Source organism: Toxotes jaculatrix, chromosome 13 (assembly GCF_017976425.1).
Source record: "Toxotes jaculatrix isolate fToxJac2 chromosome 13, fToxJac2.pri, whole genome shotgun sequence".
Classification (NCBI taxonomy): domain Eukaryota; kingdom Metazoa; phylum Chordata; class Actinopteri; family Toxotidae; genus Toxotes; species Toxotes jaculatrix.
The window spans coordinates 9,789,611-9,811,701 of record NC_054406.1 but is presented as its reverse complement, the minus strand read 5'-3'; the positions used below and the strand labels follow the sequence as shown (position 1 = coordinate 9,811,701).

Genomic DNA, 22,091 nt, shown 5'->3' with positions numbered 1-22,091 from the left:
TGTGACATATTTTACATAAGGTCATGGCCTCTGACAGAGCTCAGTGGACTTCCACCCTGTTAGTTTTATGTGTGCCGGTCAGATGGTTTAAATCAGCACATGAGGTCGGACATCCCGGTTTCCTCTTCCTGTTTGGCTGTCGTGCTGACTGTCCCCTTAATGTCCTCTGTCTTTTGATCTTGTTTTCTCCTCAGTATGGGGCAGAGTTCCGCCGGTTCTCGGTGGACCGGGTCAAGCCCGGCAAGTTTGAGGAGTTCTACAAACTTATTCTGCACATCCACCGCATCGCCAATATGGAGGTGATGATTGGCTACGCTGATGTCCATGGAGACCTGCTGCCCATCAACAACGACGACAACTTCTGCAAGGCAGTGTCAACAGCCCATCCACTGCTCAGGATCTTCATACAGAGACAAGGCAGGTTTCCTCAAAAGTTTCTAAGACAGCATGGCTTCCTTTCAGTTTTTCTTATATTTATCACACAGCAGGAATTGATCTCACTGAGTCTAGAAGTGCTAATTGGGCTTTTTCTCCACTGTCAGAATCCTAAAGATTGTCCCTTAAAACTGATTGTTAGTTTAAATGCATTGGATGGACACTGGTTTTCAAATATCCTGCAACTGGTAAACCTATAAAACAGTCATCTATTGCATTAACTGCATCTTGGGCTGCAATTATGGTGCTGACTCGATTCGATTCAAGTTTCCCCACAGAATATTTCCTTATCCAATTATGTCTGTCTTCCCGCTATGGGAACTCGAGGCCTTTTTGTTTACTTCATGCAGGGCTTTCTGTGTGTGTCTGTGTGAGTGTTTCCTGTCCTCTTATTGGCTGAATCAGTCTCAGTCTGTGTCTGTCTGCCTGGCTAAGTCCTGTGTCTTATCTAGAGGAAGAGCTCGCAGGCAGATGAACACACACACACACACATATATACGCACATACACATGCAAACACACTCAAGCCGGTGCCTCGGCAGCCCCATAGAAATCAGGTCATTGAGCAAAGCCTGTATCCCGACATACCAGACATTACAGAGAGACAAAAGATCTGTATGAAAAGAGGGACTCCTTACTGAGCTCCCTCCGTTTGTGTGTTTGTGTGCGCGCATGTGAGTGTGTATTTGTTCAAAGACAACACAACGGTACACTGAATGGTAACCAAGTCCTAGTCTCTCTCTCTCTCTCTCTCTCTCTCTCTCTCTCTCTCTCTCTCTCTCTCTCTCTCTCTCTCTTATTCCATCGCTCTCTCATTGATCCCAACTCTGGAGTGGGTCTTGACTGCCTGCCAGCCAGCCAGCGAGCATACAAATGAATCCATCATCATTCACATCTATTCATTCCCTCAATCCTTAATGGAATGTCCCTCGCTCGGTTGTGTAATGAACATGTACACTCCGGGGTATTGTTTAAATTGTCGCCCGGTGGTTTAGATACAAAAGCTAGCCACGGTGTGGTGAATTATCTTGTCGCAGATTTCTAGCAAGAAATAAGGTTTGAATATTCAAGAGGCCCCACCAGACTTCTCCATTGTGCATTGCGTTGTCTTGAGAGCTCATATGGCTGGAGCTGAATTAACTCATTGTGTATGTTACTGATAAGACATTTGCCAAAGACGTTTGCTGTAAAAATGAACGTTTTGATTGTTAATTATGTTGCTTTTTAGGGTAGTGCAACTTTTTTTATTTTTATTTTTTTAACTATCAGCACTTTTTATTTACTTTGTGCTGCTTGCTGGCTTTTCCCCTGGGAAAATGTTTAGCATGTGGCTGAGCCACCAAGATCATGACACATCTCCTCTTGTTATCTTTACCTAAACAATCACCAAAGTTGGGCGTTGTTTCATGCGAGAAGGAATACCTCTGCCATAAAGCACTATGGGAAACCCTGAGCTTGTAATGTTTGTAACTAGATGTCACCCATCTCTTTATTCACCTCTGTCCTGTCCTGCTGGACATCATTGATGTCCAAATTGTGTCTGTGTTTGATGAGATTGGGTGAATAACAAGCACATGCTTCTTATGACCTTTGCCAAATTCCCTGTGTATTCCTTTCTCACATCCTGCCATGCTTCAGTATACAGATGAAAACACATAAAATACCAGAGTGATCCTTGTTGAAGGACAGCTTTGGTTAAGAAGGAGCTTATTTAGTGCTGTTGTGGTGTACACAACACTGACACGGTGATGTGGTTTAGGGGAATGTTCACTGTTGTGACTGATGCTGCAGCAGTGTGAGCATCTTAAGCTTCACTGCAGTCTATTGTTGGCTGCTGGACAAAGAAGTGTGTGTGTGTGTATGAGTATGAGTACCTCATGTCTCAGAAGAGCTCTCCCCACACCCAGTGTGGTACATGCACGGGAAAGTGTTCGTCTGTGTGATAATGACTGTATCAGTCTGTACCAGCCTGTTAGCACAGGTCATCAGTGAGCGAGCTCTTGGTGTCACCGTCTCGGTCAGCAGACCACCCGAGATGAAAGACAAGGCTTCACACACACACACACACACACACACACACACACACACGCACACATATATAAAGACACTGTGACTCACCCCTCAGTCGTAGCAGGGACATTCTGTGTAACTTAAACTGGACTGGCCTTTCATATGGATATGAGTGCACAAAAAAAAAAAAACACATTTAATTGGACTGCCCCCTTGACAGCTCAGCCAACAAAGTTTTTATGTCTTGCTTTCTTTCTCCATTTAAAGGCAAGAAAATTAAAAGATTCCACATGGACAAAGAAGTTGTTGCAATGTTTAAGTCTCAGTGTAGGCTGCCACATAGAACAAAAAGTTCAAAACTCCCAAGTTCATGGATACATTGTACAATAATGCTTTTTAAAAGGAGGACTAGGAGAGGAGGGGTCTCCAATGTTGAATAAGACTGGAAGAAAGTCGGGAGAGGAAGAGAGTAAAAGCATTGAAAGAAAAAAACTGAAGTGCATCAAAGGTGCGCACACAGAGTAGCATTTTGCTATGGGCAAAAAGGTTCTGTGATTAGCCTTGTGTGTCTGTCTGTGTGTGTGTGTGAGTGAGTACTTTTGCCCATAGTAACAATATGTGTTACATTACGTGTGTGTGGCTCTTTTATCTACCTGACACCCCCCTTCAGGGCTTAGATTGCCATTGTTGGTAAGATCATTTGAGCACGTGCAGCAGTTGTGTGGTGAGACAACGATAATCCTGTTGTTGGTAACCGATGTTACTCCCTGTGGCAAAGATTTCAGCTAGTTTAATGACCTTCATCTACAGAACAGAGGTTCACACTTTGTGGTTTGTTCCTAGCAGTACTCGTCAGACTCGTCCTCAGTCAGAGCAAGGGGTACTTAAAGCATAACACCTGTGTTGTTTTGTATTTTGAACCAGGAAATCCACTAAAACATGTAAGGGCAGGGTTACTCCAAAACAGACAGAGGCATTGTTGCAGTCTCAGTCTTACTGCAACAATGCCTCTGTCTCCTATTGGAGATTCCACTCTTATTTGTATTTGTACGTAATCTACGTTGCTCCTCGCTTCTTCGTTTTTCCTGGTTGTGTCTGCACATAGGCATATTGTGAAACATCAGGGCTAATTTTTCTGCTTGACAAGAAGTACTTTGTTGTCATTAAATATTCAACATTACTGACAAACTTCCACAGACTTGAAGGTTGCCTGAACTAGATAATTAACCAAAGTGCACACAAAGCAGTACTTTGTTTTTCTCTCGGTTTTTGTTATTCTTGCTTCATGTCAGAGAGATTTCCTCTAAAGTTTTGCAGCTACATAGAAAGTACCACTGTTGGCAGTGCAAAACTATTTGGTGTGCTTAGCTGTATGTATTTCACTCCATTATAATGCAAATTGATGAATTGTGTGTTCAAGAACAGAAAATGTTATTTATCTGGTTGTACCCGCAGTACAAAGGAGCCTTTCTGTCTTAAAATCATTTACATGATAACCTAAACCATGGGCACTCTGTTTGTAACGTAATGATTAACACAAAGAAATTAACTGGAGAAAAAACAGAATGTTTGAACACTTACAAAGTGTGTAAATAATGATGTTGGTTACTGAGTGACTGCAGTGACGCGTGCAGCAGACATCTTTGTGTGGACCGTTCCTGTCAGTACCTGTCTATACTTATTCTTTTTTATTGTACAGGGGAAGTTTAATGTGGCATGAAAACTGTGTCAAAAGTAATATTTTGTCTCATTACTCCTCCTTAACCCTTGCACCTGTTTCAAACATCTACACCCTCTCGGTTTAGGGCAAAGCTCCAGGAGGAAAAAAAAAGAGGAGGGGTTGTGGTAAAATTTATTAAATGGACCGTAATTTGTGTGACTTTTGCACATCGTCAAAGTCCCTGCTTAACAACAGATTAAATCCCCTTTAACGTTGCATCACATTTGGAAGCTCTACTGTATTATTACGTCAAAACCTGTGGTGAAGCATATCAGTTTGTAGAGAAGGTGGGGGGGGGGGGGTTGTCACTTCACACAGGGAAGTTTCCCACTGGGACACTTCAACATTTCTCATGCTCACACACTCAGGTGGGGGGAGGGGTGAGCAAGTGACGGGAAGAAATGGGGCGCATCAAAAGATTTGTGGTGAAAGAGGAGCAAGTGAACCAGCTCTGTGTGCGGAGGTGGACTCCTTGTCTTGTCTGGTTGAATGTGTGGGTGTGTGATTGCAGTAGTTTAGTCATGTGTGGTCAGCTGATGATAGATATTATATTGGTGTGGCAAGGACATTTCAGTCTTTGAGTTTGTGTCCGTTCTGAGTTGTAGTCAGAGTCTTCTCAGAGACATGTTCAATATACTTATCTTGGTCATCTGACATTATGTCTAAGGTTTATGGTATGTTTATCTAGGGAAACTACTGCGAGTACTAACTGTTCATTCGTATTCTGGGTCTTGTGCAAAATGATTCAAATTAGGATGTAGATAAGCAGCAGAGGGAACGTTGCCTACGTATTTATTTTAGGCAAAGATAACTTGGACAGGAAACCAGCCACTGGGCTCATGCATTTCCACATTTCTCCTTATGAAAACAAAAAATAGAAAAACTTAAATGATCCCTGTTAATAGTGAAAACACTCGACGGAATATATCTTATCTACTCCCGTGAAAAAGTTTTTGGAGTAGAATACAACCCATGAACAAAAGCTGTTAACGTGTTAAAGGCTTTTGGAGCTGGCAAACTTTGACACAACCTAGCAGGCCTCGGTGCGTATCTACTGCTTTCCAACACTAACGCAATGACTATAGTAATCTTGATTATAGTCTGTGCACAGTTGAGGACAATTAGGGTTCAAATAAGGCTATGTGTGTTAAATTTAATTTCAATTTTACCAGTAATTACACTAATGGTCGACAAAAACCTTCTTCATCCAAGCAAAACACTGGCCTGTTTTTGCTGCTCAGTTTTTGGGGGGATGGAGTTGTTTTTGTAGACAGTGCCAGTGGCCTGCACACAGACTAAACTTTCAACAAAAAGAAGAGACCCCTGTTTGGCAAAGGGCTAAAAGTTTAAATAAATAGAGCAGACGAAGTTGGCCAAGGTCGAATCTGTGTGCCTTCATATCTAGCATGCTGAGTGCAGGGGGTTTACAGCTCCGGCAACCCAACTGCTCTCTGCACCTGTAAAAACCAGAGGACCAGATATCAACAGCAGCCAAACTAAAGAGAGATGTGGCACCGCGGCTTAAATAAAAATGAATATAACAGCAGCTACGCCAGTTAAAGCTAAAAAGTGCAGAAATCCAGACCAGTGCTGTTTCTCAACAACTTGGACTGCACTGTTGCTTGGAGATCAAAGAAAGGCGAGCGTTATTATATTTCTGTGGCTGCCCTGACTGTCTGCACTTTACTGACTTTCCACACTTGGCTCTCCTGCTTTTTCTTTTTGCATCAGTTCAGTCATAAATGTGTTGCGCACAGAACAAAGCTTGGCAGGCTGTGAATAGAGAGGTGTCATTTACACTCAAAACTATTAAGGAAGCACAGGAAAGGGAAAATTAATGTAGCATGTTGAAAGTGCTTAATTGAAAGGTTCATTAATGGTTTAATCATCACCTTAGGAAGGTGTCTGGACTTTTCATTTTTAAGAAGAACACATGCATAAGATTAAAATGATTATTTTCTCACACTCCAGAAGAAGTGGTTTGAAATTCATCACAGGCAAATCAGCCTTATGAAAAATGACCTTTTTTAGAAGAGGGTGTAGTTGACTCCTCAGTATATTTTGGGCTATCAGCTGTGTATTGAGATGTTAGGGGATATGGCTGATGGGCAAAGGCTTGACCTTACCCAGACCTGACATGACCTGACCTTTTCAACTACGGAGTCACTCTGGCTAGGAGCAGTCTCTGGTCAACAATCGGTCACACTCAACACAGTTGGAAATGTTTGTTCACTTTTGCCTGGAATTTAGTTGTTAATGATTCCGTCTGTTGATTATTGTTAAAATTAGAAATAGTCAGACCCTTGTAAAAGAGATAAAAATGGGGCAGAATGAAGAAACGGTATGCCATGAAAGTATGTGAAACAGAAACTCTGCTGCCATGGTCTAATGCCTGAAACAATTACAGTCCAAATGTTGAAATGGAGAGGAAGTTTGATGGGCTTGTGTTTGGGTTTTTTTTTTTTTTTTTCTTTTTGTCTGGTTTTCTGGTTTTTCTGGACTCTATTTACTTAAATTTTCATAAAGTCTTATTTCCTCTCATAAAAGAATAAGATTGCTAGCAGACATCTCATTTCTTCAGTTCTCATGTTTGTCCATGCTCTTGATGCTGGAAGTTATATTTTACTGTTGAACTTTTTTTTTTAATCCATAATAACTTTGGAACATTAGATTTCTTAATATCTTTACTTTTCTCCTTATTTTCAGTAATATTTTGAGCTATGTCACAGTTACAAAGACTTAATGTACAAATATTTCTGTGTACATTCATAAAGCAGCCATTGTACATTTTACATCCACAATCTCTGCTATGTTCCTCTCAGTCTGTGTGATGTTATATTGGCCAGCTGCAGGGATCCCATCAGCACATCTGGCCACTCTCACACCATGGCCACAGGGCTTCTGAGAACACGTGAAGATTGTGTGTGTGTGTGTGTGTGTGTGTGTGTGTGTGTGTGTGTGTGTGTGTGTGTGTGTGTGTGTGTGTGTGTGTGTGTGTGTGTGTGTGTGTGTGTGTGTGTGTGTGTGTGTGTGTGTGTGTGTGTGTGTGTGCTCTTGTCCACATGCCCTGTTCACTGGAGGGGACTGTGCAGCAGATGTGTCAACATGCCAGTGCTCAGTCACTGAAGCTGTAGGTGAAAGCTGTGACCCCCACAGCATTTGATCCATGTGGACAAGAGAAAGAACCACTGCAGTAATTAGCATTGGCTCTTTATCCCCAACCAGATCTGACAAAGCTGATTTAGTCCTCGGACAGTGGATTAAAGTAGATCTCTTGATTGGTATAGATAATTCTGAATTTATTCATGCCAGTGTAGCGCTTTTTCTATTTTGCCTTCTTTGATCTCTTGCTTTTTTTATGCTGCTTGGTGAATGCATAACTTGCATTCCAGTCGCACAATCAAATACCATGATGGGCAGAAAGCATCCCTTTCCTCATACCAGCAGATCTATTTTGGTCATGGAAAGGTGCTGCCTTATTGCCTTGCCTTAGTGTGTTTTTGTGACTCTTTTACATCAGAGTTATTAAGAGTGAGTTTGAGTGCGGTCTGTTATTCCGAGGCTTTCACTACCTTTGTGCGTGGTACAAGAGTGCGGCCTCAGGCTGTGCTACGAAGGAGGTGGTTCAGTGAAAGGGATCGCTGTGATGCAACAGGCCTACACGCTGCCTACTGCTCCTTGAAGGAAAGGGCAGCTGTCTTTTAAAACCCAACTCTGTTTTTTTTTTTCTTTTTCTCTCTCTTGTGCTTTTGTTTTCTTTGTTACATCTCCACCCTTCTGTTCTTTCCCTTTTCCCGAGAGCAGTGTCTGAAGTGTGCAATTTCTGTCGGATAGACCTCAACAAAGGCTCGCAACCGGTCCATCTGATCATATTGGTCTGTATTCAAGAATGCTGTTTTAGGTAGCTGCTTAGACTGATCCTCATTCTTTTCACATTAGAGCTCAGGCATGACTCAGTTGTCAAGGGCAAGGGGGAGAAAACCACGGCAGACAGTGGGGAGTCAGCCTGACAGTAAGAAAGACAGACGGGTAGAGGGAGGGAGGGAGGAGTGGGCAGGTTCAGTCCACCTCCATCCAGTGGTCTGGCTCTTATCCTCTTGTCGTAGTCTGAGCCAACAGAAATCAGGAATTTTCTGGTGAAGAGGGGAAGCCCGAGCAAACGGAGGTGCCACAAGCAAATGTCATGTACATTATGAGACAAAAAGCCTTTTATTAGAGCTTTTTGTAAGCTTTAGACAGATACTGTGGTGACACATCTGGGTTACATTCAGAGAGCTGGAGCATGGGAAACTGCACCACCACTGAAAATGCCTCATCTCTGGCAAGTGAGGTGTTAAAGGCCTAGTCAGTGTAGGAAATTTGTCCTTGTCTCTACTGGGAAAAGTTTCTGTGCCATAAAACTTTTTTAGGTAGCGTGTGTGGGCTTCTCAATAAAACCTGTGTGTGGCCTTTTCTCTGCGTGTCTTCAGACAATGCAGGCCATAGTTAAAGCGTGATGAAGATGCCAGGAGCAGGACAGAGCAGCAACAGCTATGTCCGACAGGGAGCTTGCCTCTCTTTGTGCCTCTGACTGTGAAGACACTGCAGACCAGCTTGGATGATGCTGTAAATCATGTCAGTTGGCACAAAAAGGGACAAACATGTGCATGAGTGCGCACAAACACAAATCCACACCCATACTAAATATGCAGCCAGATACGAGCATGTAAACACACACACACACACACACACACACACACTCTATTCCATTATATCCACTTTGTACTTACGTGTGTTTGTGAAGTCATGTGAGTCATTTTATGGTAAGTGCACCACAGCAGTCATTTGCTTTAACTTTAACAAAGCATATCCTTCAGAGAATGCACACATGATTGCTTTCAGACTACCACATATTCATATGTGTTACAAATCACAGCTGACACACATATTCAGTCCTTCTCTCTGTTCTTGAGGCCTGGTAGGGGGGAGGTCCTGTGTTTTAATTAAACTTCTGAGGGCTGTTGTGTTTGGCAAAACTATATTGGTGTTTGTGTTTCCTAAGTCCCTGCTTTCATTTTGGTTTACGACCCCGCTTTGAACTGAGCCCCCGCTCCCCCACAATGAAGTTTCCAGACATTGTGGGACAGAAGTGTCTGTTGTCAGACCACTCCTTCAAACTGTGTCTCACTTTTGATGACCATCGCATAGATTTATTTTTGCATTTACAAAGCCCTAAGCCAACAGTGTCCCCTTCTTGGTTTTGGATGTTCACAAATTGTCAAAAAATGTTTTGGGTTAGTAGAAAAGGAATCATTTTTAAAAAAAACTGCTGAAATATTTTTTCCAGTGTTTGACATGCAAATTTCCTGAAGGATGTAGCTGATTTGCAGTTCTTCATGAGCTAAAATGAACTATATACACAGCTGCTCTCAATTCAGAAATGCCTCAACACCTTGACAGACTTTCTGTTTTGACTGCTTCGATTCTCAAAAACTCAGTGGCTGAGTTGAAATTGACCTCATCCTGCATCTAAATAGACCCTGAGACGCATGCTCTGGAAATTTGTACGCTGGATGTAATGAATATAGCCGGTCCTTCAGGGACAAACAAACAACTTCCTAAGCCACCACCACCACTACAGCCACTCCTCAGCAGCATGAACCTTCAAAGACAGAAAACAAGCTTGAAATACATCAGTGCCTTATTTCTTTCCCTTGGTTTATGGCTTGAAAGTGGAACGAAATCCTGTGGCATGTGTGACCTAGAATGTCCAGCTATGTGGGGGTTTTGGTCTTTGTTTATGTGTTTGTTTGTATGCTGTCATAAGAATAAAGGGCAGGGCATGCTTTGGACTCTTGATTTAACTTCATAAGACAGAAATGTAGATGAAGATTATCTGTACAACAGAATTTTACTTTTACCTTCTGGAGCATTTTACATTTGATTCCTAAAGAAAATGAACATTAAAAAACAGCGGTATGTGTATAGTAGCATATTTTCTAATTCTCGTGTACAACAGAAAAGTCTTATTCTTAAAATTCTTAGTTAAAAACAAATCAAATTTAAAGGACTAGTTCAGCATTTTGGGAATTATTCTCATTCACTTTCTTGCTGATGAGATTGATGTCGCTCTCATATTTGTCCATTTAATATCTAAAGCCAGCGACAAGTTAGCTTAGCATAAAAAGCTTGCTTGCTTTGGTTTTTGTACACATTAAATGAATGAGAGCCGTAGACGTCCTGGTAGGTGGATTTAGTTACCATACCAGTTACTACAGAGTCAGGTTAGCTGTTTCCAGTCTTTTTGCTAAGCATTACAGCATTTAGTCAGAAGATACCTGTTGTAATGCATTAAAGATCACAGGTTTATGATAAATAACAGTGAAGGGATGGTTTTTCCTTCAGCCAAGCCTGAGACAATACTGAATAAGAGAATGCAGTGGAAAATTCCCAGGCCGAGTTTAGAACGGAGCCATGAGCAAAGTGAGGGAAGAGGGTGAAGATTTGGGGTTAGAGAGAGCGGGGAATATGGACGCTGGGTGGGTGTTAGTGGGTTTTTGAGGGAGGAGTCGCTGGTTTGTGCAGAGACGGCTCACTGTGAGGCTGCTCACTGCAGTTCCTGTTTAATTACAGCTCTGCTGAAGGACAAGGCCAGGCATGCTCTGCCTGTGCATCTGAAACCTCACACCAATTCACATTTGCTAATGTTATAAATGCAAGGAAGGAAGCTTAGTTTATCTCACTTCAACAAAGCTTGAAAAAGAGTGACACTGATGCACACATCTATGCACATATTTATGTTTTTTTTTCCCGCCTTGTCTGACTTTTATTTTGGTTTGTTGTCCACACACTCCCCATCTCTGCAGGGGATAGAACTTAAGATCTGTTTCACTCTGTTTTTTTCAGTGGAAGTTACAAATTTAAAAAACTTTGGATCATTTCCAAACAGCTCATTTGAGTTGTTATCTTCTAAACAACAGCTCTATATCTTCCTCTTTTTCTGGCCTCAGAGACTGCATGTTGCTTTCTGGTATAAGCAAGCTGAGCCATAAGAGCTAGCTAGCACAACATCAACCTAGTATTGCCTCTGCAGAGGGTTATTTTGGGAGTCCATAATTACAAAGGAGGGACTTCGCTTTTCGACAGCTCATCCGCAGCAAACACACTCACCGCTGGCAAAGATGGCTTCAGAGCCACCCAGCTCCCTTTAGGTTAGCTGTGTCTTGGCTACAAAAACAAGCTCATACTGACTGCTGGTAGCTTGCCTAGGATTTAGTTAATAAACATATCAGCCCACCTAATTTTGTAATTAAAGTAAGGCTCTTAACTTCCCACTTTGCTTTAAAATGAATGCAGTCTGTTGTGCATACTTCTGCTGGTGCACATGGCAGGCTCATATGCTATAAATACTGTACATTGCAAACACACACACACACACACACTCCTTGTCCCCTGAAACCAATCAGATGTGCTTGACCTCATAGCACGTGAAGTCATTTATTTTCCTCAATTGATGACCCCGGTCAGAAATTCACTGTCCCTGAGGCAAGAACCATCCAGAACCAAATCCACTTAGCATGAAAGCCTGTGTATGAGCATGAAAGCAAACCTGTCTGTTATAGGCTGTGTTCAAGTGTACTGCATGAACTCTTGACCGTGTCCTTCGGTCTGTATATATGAGCACCATGGGTCCAGGTTTTATATCGTGTGTGTGTTTCGGGGGTTTCGGTCAGTGGAACCTCAGGATCCCTAAATTGGGGATACTTTGTCACAGACTGATGTGCACATGTACAATGCAATTTTTCCATGTTCATGATGAACAGATAATCGTGCCTGATGCATTGAAAATGCATGTTAATGTGTCAAAACCCATTTAGTTGATGCTGGAGTGTTTTTCCTTTAAATAGCCTGATTCGGTCTGCTGGGAGGGAGTTGACTGTTTCTTTAGGGTTGTTTACTCTTTTGGTATCCCCTTGTGGCCAAGCCACACTGACGAAATCTGAGGCCATTTTGTTGTTTCTTTTTCTTTCCTTTTTTTCTCCTTTTTTTTTAAGTACATTTTTTTGATGACAGCAGGTTTTGAAAATGACTTAAATTTTAGGCATTGCTGTTTTTATCACCAAATTATGGTCGTGAAACACGTTATGGCGCACTTGATTTGTGTGGATTAGTGCAGCAACAGTGTGTGTGTGCACTCGCTTGAGGAATTAAAGGAACAATTACATCCATATATAGGTCATGAGGCTAAAACAATGAGACAAGCTGTCATGCCCTTCACGAGTCTGGCCATTCTTCAGCCATAACATGGACTGGAGTGCTTCTATTGGCTAGAATAGAGGCAGAAGTTTCCATGATTGGCTATCACAAATCACCAGAGCTGGCAATGAGCCTGACAGTAGCCGCGGCAAACTTAATTTAACATCAAAGTAAATCACAAAGAGGATCTAAAGCACCCGCCTTGCGTGTGGTTTGTCCATGGTGTAATTGATTGCCCTTGGAAGAGTTTCTGGAGTTCTCATTTGGCCACTGGGTGTTTTACTGTTTTGCTTTGCTTTACTATAGAGTCAGTCTACCTTTAGTGATCAGCTGAATGATTCACATCTTCACTTTGCTCCTCAGCTGGGTTTTGTCGAATACTTCTGATTAATGCATCAGCGATTCAGGATCAACTCACTGTGTTCATGCCAACAGAAATTGGGCAAGATAGTTCTTTGATGTACAGTATGTAAGAGGGTGTCTTTTTACAGTTAATGTTCTCCAGGAGAGGAGTGAGGAGGGCTCAAAGTGAGTAAGTCACCCCCCTGCTGCATACCTTTCAGCCGTAGTCACATAAAGGTGAACTTGTCTGGTTTACTGAGCCCATTTAACATCAAGCCTTAATAAACTTTCAGAAATTAAGTTTTACCCAAAGCCCTCCTATTTTTTTAAACACTCTGTCTTATGAGCTCCTGAACTGGACTCACAAATGTCTGGCAGGAATAGACAGACACACCGTGAGAAGACGCTGCCCCTTCTCCCACCCACCCATCCCTCCCCCGAGTTGGTGGTTGAATCAGGCCAACTCAGCAGTTCAGGATGGGAGAGGAAGGAAAAGAATGGAGGAGGGGAGGAATGAGCCCTGACTCTTGTGCTGATATGAATTGTGTCCCAGAGACTCGCTGAAACAATGGACACTGACAGCTCATGTGGAAATTCTCCCACAAACAGTTTTGACATTGTGTGTTTGTGTGTGTGTGAGATAGAGAGAGAGGAGAGAGAGAGAGAGAGAAAGAGAGTAGTGACATGTCTGCACAGACTAGATGAAGTAAACCACAAATGGAGTCAGTGGAGCAAAGCTGGAGCAGGAAGAACCAAGGATATGTGTCACCACACACAGGAAGTGTTCTGTTATGCTGTGTAGTTGTGTAAGAGAGGGTGTTGGTGTTTTCAGGTGCAGGGGAGGATGGGACTGAGACCTGTCCAAGCTTGCAAAGGATTTGCCCAATCACACCCAGGGAATGGGGGGCCCTCACCTGGAGGCCGGAAAGGGGCTTTTCATTGACCCTTGTTGGTGACTGGGAGCTCCTGCTAATGGCAGGGTCCAGTATATACCAGTGCATATCTCACTCTGAAGTCCCTTCAAAGAATTAAGAATGATAGTGTTAAACTGGATAAGTAGCCCATATTCACCATGCTGATTTGTTGCAAAACAATGTACATTTGACTGCCTGAGCTTCACAATAGGCAAGGTGTGTGTGTGTGTTTATGTGTGACTGTGTATTTGTCTGCTTGAATAAGGATAAAAAATGATCTCATTTGACTTCAGAAACAACATTTTCTCTGGCCACTTATAAGTCGAGTTGTAACGTAATGGCTTATTTTTCTTGCCCATGGTGTGAATGAGCTGAATGTCTCCAGAGGCAGCTTCATAACAAAGGCTCACTTTTCCTGTGAGCTGATGTAAGACCTTCTCAGCAAGACATCTTCTGTGAAGACAGGCACTGTTTGCCTTTCTCAGTCTCTCTGCTCCCCCTTAAAGCGGCAGTTTACTACACATGAAATTGAAATTGGTTCACAGGCAGCACTCTTTTCACCTGTTTACAGAAGGAAATTTTTCTTCCATTTTCAAGTCTGTATCAGTGGGTTCTCGGTCTGTTTGCTGAATGTGTGTGTGAGAAAGACCCAGTGAGACCATAATCCTCCTAGTCTGCCTGTTGTCTGTCATCTGCAGCCGATTAAAGGTTAGAAAGTGACTCTAGTTCAGATCAGCACCCAAAAGGCTTAGGAGGACAAAGGTGGAGGTTATAGCTGGCCTAATCGGGTGGGGTCCTCTTTTACTGCCACAGGGCTCGGGTCTGCATCCACCTGAGGTGGCCGGAATGGATCCGAGAATACTCATTTGGCTTCCAAATATAGTTGAGACTGTTCTCATGTTAGACAGCCAAATACACAGGTCAAGATATATTATTGCAAGTTTCAGTGGTTTAGTTCAGTTCATTTTGTTTATATAGCAGCATTTCAGTTCACCCACCCATCCCACAGAAACCACTGCATCGTCTTTACATGTGGGTTTTATTATTTTTAGCTCTCTCTGCCAGTTTGCCCTATTCCCCTAACCTGTTTGCAGCTATTTAAATAACATGAATAATTTCAACACAACTACAATGTTGGATGGGTTTATTAATTTTCTTACGTTAAAAAAATAATAATAACTCTAAAACTATCTCAACAAGCTATTGTAAATGAACCATGTTCTCTCTCTTTCACTCCTGAAGTGAGCCCAAATGAATAATATTCACACAGGACTTATAAACTATTATTCTCTTCATTAAACAATGCGAAGCAAATCCAATTGAGGGCAAATCTCTTCAGCCTGGGGCTCATTAAATATTATTTGATGGTCGAGGAGGCTGAAGGCTGCTAAGCTTGTGTTCAGGTTTGTGAGTGTTGGAAAAGAATTGAGAGTTTATACAGCGATTGTTATCGTGTTATGTTCTTATCTGAATGCCTTTTTTGCAGTAGAGTATTGGCTGTGTATAAAAGAAGAGGAATATTGAGAGAAAGACTAACTGTAGGAAACAATATCTCATGTTTCCTCACAGTTTTAGGGACGTGTAGAGTCATTCTGCCTGTTATGCTTAAGTCTTTCCTTCTCTCTCTCACACACACACCCACTTAATCACTCACGTGGACTCTCACACAAACAGAAGGCCAAACAGGTGGCAGGGACGCTCGTCCAAGTCTGCTGCTGTGACTTGTGTCACCACAACGCTGCCAGAATCTATTTCCCCTTATCCTTTCTTAGCCAGAATGCCTGTAAAAGGTATTATTTGTCATTGGGTTGCAGGACTTGAGTGTGTTTTAATGTTCACACTGGAGTCTCAGTCCTCATTATTCTCTTTGAAATAAAAATTCTGTCCCCTGTTTATGGCTTAGTATATCCAGTATATATTTTCCTTGGACAGGTAAAGAGTCCAAGATTTCCATTAACTTTGTATTCCACAGCGACATTTATTTATGTCTTTGCATGGGTAGTAAGCAGTGAAGGGAGCCCGGGTACCTGTGAGCCAGATGGCAGTGGAGACTTTGCGGAACTTAAATCAACAGCATGTGTTTTCTTGGTTTGAAACATGCATATGACCAGCAGGGAGGCAGCTGGATTAAAACTAGAAGCAGTAGTAGAAGGGGGAGGAGGGAGGTTCATGAACCCCCACCAGCTCTTTTTTTTCTTTAAGTGAAGGGGGGGGGGGGGGGGGGGGGCAGTTGATGGAGTGTAGATTGTTCCTTTTGAGGAATGCAAGACCTGTCTACTCCATCGCTCTCCTCTTCCTCCCTCTTTGATGTTTCACCCTCCTCTCCTCTGTTATATGTCAGCCACCCCCACCCCCACCACACACACACACACACACACAAACACAGGTTAATCTCCCCATGTACGCACATGCTCTCTCTTACTCCCTTCTTCTTTAAATACTTCTCTTGGTCTTAACCTTTGTTACCCCTGTGATTTGGCCCGACATCTGCATGTGTGTGGAAAAAAAGGATTCTGGTGCTGTGTGGGGTCGAGTGTGTGTGTGTGTGTGTGTGTGTATTTATGTGTGCGTGCATGAATGTGTGTTTATATGTGTCTGTTATGGGGGGTGGGAGATACCTGGAGTGAATCTTAAACCTGTGACTCTCTCCCCACCCCACCCCATCCCACAAACCAAGCCAGAACGGAGCAGACAAGGCAGCTCCATTTAACTTGTCCCAGATGTGCAGCCCGGCCCCTGTGTGCCGCAGTAACTACCAGTGAAACGAGCACAAGGAGTGAAGGAATGGAGGGAGTGTGTGCAAAGTGATACGCACATACTGTATATGTACACTAGCGTTTTGTCTGATTCTCTTGCAGAAAGTTTCACCTGACTCTTCTTCAGTTGTTTTTAATCGCAAGGTCTCTTTCCTTTTTCTATTCTTTCCTTTTATATATATATACACACACACACACTGTGAACCTGCTCATTCCACGAGCAGGTTCACAGTTTTTTATTTATTAGTACAAGTAGTAATACCACAATTTAAAATACTAACATGTACAATGTTTCCCTTTTAAAATCTGGTGACCTAGAAGTATAGAGTAGCATAAAAGCGAAGTAATCAAGTAAGGTACAAATACCTCTAAATTGTGCTCAAGTGAGTAAATGTACTTAGTTACTTTTCATCACTGCCTGTAACTTCCAGTATGTTCCTGCCCAGACCTTCAGGGCAGCTGTCGATTATAACCACGTACATTTATCGAGCTTCTCCAAATTTCCACCCGGGCCCTGCCTCAACCACCCCTGCAAGAATGTGAAATATGTTTGCATGTTTAAAAAAAAAAGTTCTTCTTTATTCTGTCTGGATTCTTTTTCCATGTTAGTGTTAGCTGAATGTCTTGGCAGCAGTCAGTCCCTAAACACACAGATAGACTTCCCAGCCGTCTCCATTGGGGAAGAGAGGAGACGTCCAAGAATACTGATTGTTTTGGTTCATTCAATACATTTATATGTTTACGTCCCATTGGAAAGGGCTCCACATGCATTTTATTTTGACTGAGGTGAAAACTTGACCTGGCAACTTAACGGATCTGCATTAGAACAGAAATGCCTCTTTCTTTTAGTATTCACTGCAGTTCTATTACATGGGAAAGAGATGTAGAAATGTGCTGTTCAGCTCATTCTTCTGTATTTGGATTTGTTGTATGAAACCACTGGAGAGTCATGAAAACCAGCTTTTTCTGACCCCACGCTATGAGGGGAAAGCAACACAAAGAGCTCTGCATCTCATTAAATTATGTCTTTTCTAATGCAAACAGGACCAAAAATGCAAATGCAGGGAAAGGGGGAAATGTTTCAGTGAACACCTACGCCTACTGTACAGCATTGTAGTGGGATGCCTCGTTTTGTCCTGCGTGACTCTGCTCTGTCATGTGCTGTTTCATCCCGTTCTACTTTATGCCATATTCCTGGTGGTTTTGAAAGTGAGGAGCTTCCAGCTGTATGTGCGTGTGTGTGTGTCTGTCTGTGGGGGCCCAGGAATGAAGCCCACTGCCACAGCATCCAGTGACCTAATGCAAAAGGCAGCAGGGTCTAGCACTATTCACTACTCTCTCTGTGTTCCTAGTCTCTCCCTCTCTCCAGTGATTATGGCCTCTCCTGTCACTAAGCACTTTGTCACGCTTGGCCATAGACCATGATGGGGGCAGGGGGGTTGTTGGGGTGCAGGAATGTCACTTGCATAGATGGACTGTTGCTGGATATGCTGTAGACATAGCAACAGGCCAGAGGTTGCAGGCTGTAGTATGAGCATACAGGAATAAACTGACTCACTCTCCTGTGAAAACTGCCCACCTCCAAAATGTCAGCTGTTCATGCACTAAGAAAAACAGCCATCAAGACAAGAAGATTGATAGCATTTTCATGTCTATACAGTAACTATGCTAAGCTAAGAGGCTAGCAGGCAATTAAAAATCGCAAATTATTAGGTGCATAGTTTTCACTGGACAGTGATGATAGGCTTATTTATGCTCGAGATACATTTTATACATGCTTGGTATATCTCACCGAACAGCTGTAAGGTAGAGTTCTTTGCATGTTCTGATGTCACCACAGTAGCTGCTGCTTGTGTGAAGCAGTCTGAAAGGAATAGCATGTTGGTAAAGTTCCTCAGCTGGGCTGCTAGTGTCTGGGTCATATCACTGGGTAAAAATATCATTACCAGGGGGGTCACAGCCCTGAGGGGCCGCTAGTAAAGCTGTTACCAGGGTGTTGATGTTGTCGCCTGTACCCCAAGTCTCACATGCACATAATAATGAGGCTTTTCACTGATGAAGTTATGTTATGTACAGCATGTATCTTTTTAATATAGTTTTTTACAGCCGCTTTGACAGTGACTCAGCCAATTCAGAGTTCAGGATTGGAGCTTTTTGTAAAGACCGCTATAATTTAACATGTTAGTGTGCAGTGACACACAGCCACACACTAGTGCTACAGACACAACACTAACAAATTCTGAAAAATTTAAAATTAATGCTTGCTTTATCTCCGGCAGCTATTTGTGTTTCTCCTTGTGATGTTCTCTCTGCTAACGTAGGTGTACCAAAAATACTTAACATAGTGTGCCAGCTTTCACAAAGCCCTGTGTGAAATATCACACATGTAGCAGGCCCCAAACACCTCTTCAGACATCATTAGTCTGAATGCGTGTGTTGTGATTATGGTGCCACTTACCATGTTGTGGCTGTGGTGTGGCCTATTCGCTTATGTAAAGCAAGGAGCTAATGTTTGTGTTTGTCTGTAACAGTCTACCTTTTCACGTCAATGCTCACATAGTGGTGTAAACACAGCTTCCCTGTTGATAAATATTCTGGTGCTATTTGTGTACTACACACATTGGAGTACACCTAAAATAAAAGCATAAAAAAGGATTTGAAACGCTGTGTCAAAATGGAAGTGTGTTTTTGTTTTGGTTCATTTCCATCGTCCTTTGAGTGTGTGTTTAAAGTGGTGTCGAGTCAGTAGTGAATGTAAGAGGACCTGCCAGGAACAAGTGTGCAGAGGCCCTAATGGCTGATCATAAAACTCTTTAGATTCCTGTCTTTTTATGGGAAATGGTGGAAACCAGTAGGACTTTAAAGGGCCTTCTTTTCACAGCTTTGGTAAACTGGAGGTGGGATTCAGTGGAACAAAGACTGTTTTCCCACTTTTTCCTTTGCTTCGTAAGCTGAAAAACAGCATGGTGCTTTTCAGCAGCAACCCAGGATAACACAGAAACCAGTTTCCTCCTCCCAAAATGCACCAGTGTCACACAAAACCTCTGCATATTATTTTTCCTCATTCATTTGAATATGATTGTAAAGTTAGCACTTAGTATGGCTGTAAAGAAGATTAGAAATGTGACGATGATGGATCACATTACTTAAACAGAATCCTGGCTTAAATTAGCCAGTTGGTTTGGTTCACAGCAGCCTGTGCCTGTATGCAGGTCTTCAACCTGTTGGGAGATATCTCCAACTACATGTACCCCCACATTCCTCAAATGTCATGCACACACACATAGCCACACACCAACAGAGAGTAGAATGTAGAAGTCACCCAGAAGCTGTCTTTTCACCTCTGACCTCTTTCCCCCTGACCCTCTGTGTGTTAAGGATTGGAGCTACGTTAGGTGATGTTTTCTGGTATCGTTGGGTTTCGGCTTCAGCCCAGCTTGAGTTTTCCTAAATAAAACAACCTTTCCATGATTACTTTATGCCAGTATCGCAGGACAGAATTTAGATACACAAGGCTGGAAAACATGGCAGTGTCCCACATTATCCCACAGACAATTTCTGACCTCCTTTCATTATCCACCAAGCTGTTTCAGAGCTCTCATATTATCCTCGCTGATACTCTTTACCGCGGATGTTTAATGTTATTTAAGTGAATGAATGATTTTCCGTCTCTGTCAGCATTTAGCCTCGTTATTAGCTGGATTTTTAGTGGAATTCCCTGACCTGAAGTTTAGAACAAACTGAGGTTTAGGGTAAATGCAAACAGCTGGTGTGTGCATGCACAGTAAGTGTTCCTAGATTGTGTATCACCTAAACTGTCATTTTACTCTGATCAGTAAATTACACTAGATAGTAAATAACGTTGTGGAAATATTGAGTAACAGCTAATTGAAACACCAAGCTTTTCTAATAGGCTTTGGTTCTGAGGCACTGTTGAGCCTGCAGATGCCTGGCAGTGCCCCAACAGGCTTTGATCAACGGGTTCACATTGGCTTACCCATCATGCTTCAGTGTAGCAGGGATTAGGGTTGTCAGGAGCTGTTACGATAACCTTTGTGTGATCGGCTGGAACAATCTCACTTAGTCTAGCTCTGCGCCACAATCCCTGTATGTTTGAGTGTGTGTGTGTGTGTCTCCCCCAAACTTGGCAGGCCTGAGTAAGGTCTGGAAAGCTTTGACACCTGATAGTTCATTCTTACTTAGCTTCTTTGAAGTAATCACAGTTTCCCAGAGCCAAATGTGATATCTTCAGGTTGCTTGTTTTGTCCAAACACCAGTCCAAAACCCAAAGATATTCAGTTTACCACAATTAAAGTCAAAGAAAAGCAATGAATTTTCACATTTGGAGGAAGTGAATGTTTGATTGACACAGGACTTCAACAACCAATCAATTACCAAGACAGTTGCCAATTTAATTCACTGTTTGTAGCGCTCTAGTGCACTTTAAGGTTGTTTGTGTTGTATTTCCGCTTTCTTCAAACATGAAATGACTTCAGGGTTTTCTGAATGTGAGTGACATGTCTGTAGTGAACCTGCTTCACCTGCGGCTGTTCTTATTGTTGTTCAGATGCCTTCTTGCTCGCTTACTTGGCTCACACTCACATTCTTCCGCAAAATATGTGGCATTACTTGATGTTTAGTAATTATATAGATTGGTACACCAAAACTGTAAATGACTTTTTAGTGAGGTAAACAGCTGTTCTTATAAAGCCAGTATCTGCATGGTGAGTTTATCAGTTGTTTCACTGCTCATTGCCTTTCCCTTTTTAAGTTTCTGGTCTCTGGCCGAGTGGATTTTAACAAATATGTATCCATATTTAAGAAATTCTCAGCTTTACTTCAATATTGCCTCCTCTTCAGCTTTTGCCCTGGTATATATCAGACACACCCTGTGTCTTTGTATTTGTAGCTTTCTTTAAACAAATTACACCAACACAGGCTTCTTATGGGATTTTGCAAAACAGCTGTGACACATTACACACAGAAAGCATAATTGTAGTTGTACACATAGGATTTCTGACAGAAAGATCATCTGTCCTACTACATACACTGATGATGTGGTGGGCTGCGTGGTGTGCCGTTGGTTTCAAACCTTGGTGAAGGCGTGGAAGGGTGTTACACCATAGACCTGTAATGAGACTTTGCTGCCATTCCCTCCAATATGGTTCCTATCAGGGAGACTTGCACTTGTGGCTGAAATTCCAGCGCTGTAGCGAATGCCTTGTCTGGATCCAATCAAATCAGCTTCTGCCACGACATGCATAGAAAACTTAAGAGTACTATACACTATAAGTTTGATGATAATCAGATGCTTTTACAAAAAATAATGCATTGTAATAATACAAAACTGACTTTAAAGCAGCAAAGGTTGATAAGAGGCATTTTCAAGGAGATTCCTTTATCAGGTATCATGTGCTTTTGGCACAGAAGTTTAGCTTGGGTGTGTGAGCTCTTGACAGCATTATTTCATGCTGTGCCAAGAGATGCCAATCCACTGTTTCAGTCTGTCTTTCTTTCTTCACCAGGACCATTTCCCCCACAATCTCTGAATTCATTCTATTCCTTCTCTAGAGCTATAATAAAACATGCTCCTGCTTAGTCAACATTCTGCTCAGGACGAGCAAGAGGAGGTGGTGGAGGAAGACGACGTATATTAATGAGTCAGCGCTGCATAGGGAGT

General features: G+C 42.4%; 1 protein-coding gene across 1 annotated transcript in view; it reads left to right on the top strand.

The window, feature by feature from the left end:
• Positions 1-22,091, top strand: part of pard6gb (par-6 family cell polarity regulator gamma b) — a 30,367-nt gene that overhangs the window by 5,116 nt on the left and 3,160 nt on the right. The window contains exon 2 of the mRNA XM_041054102.1: positions 195-417. Within this exon, the coding sequence (XP_040910036.1) occupies positions 195-417 (223 nt within the window). The remainder of the gene's footprint in view (positions 1-194; positions 418-22,091) is intronic.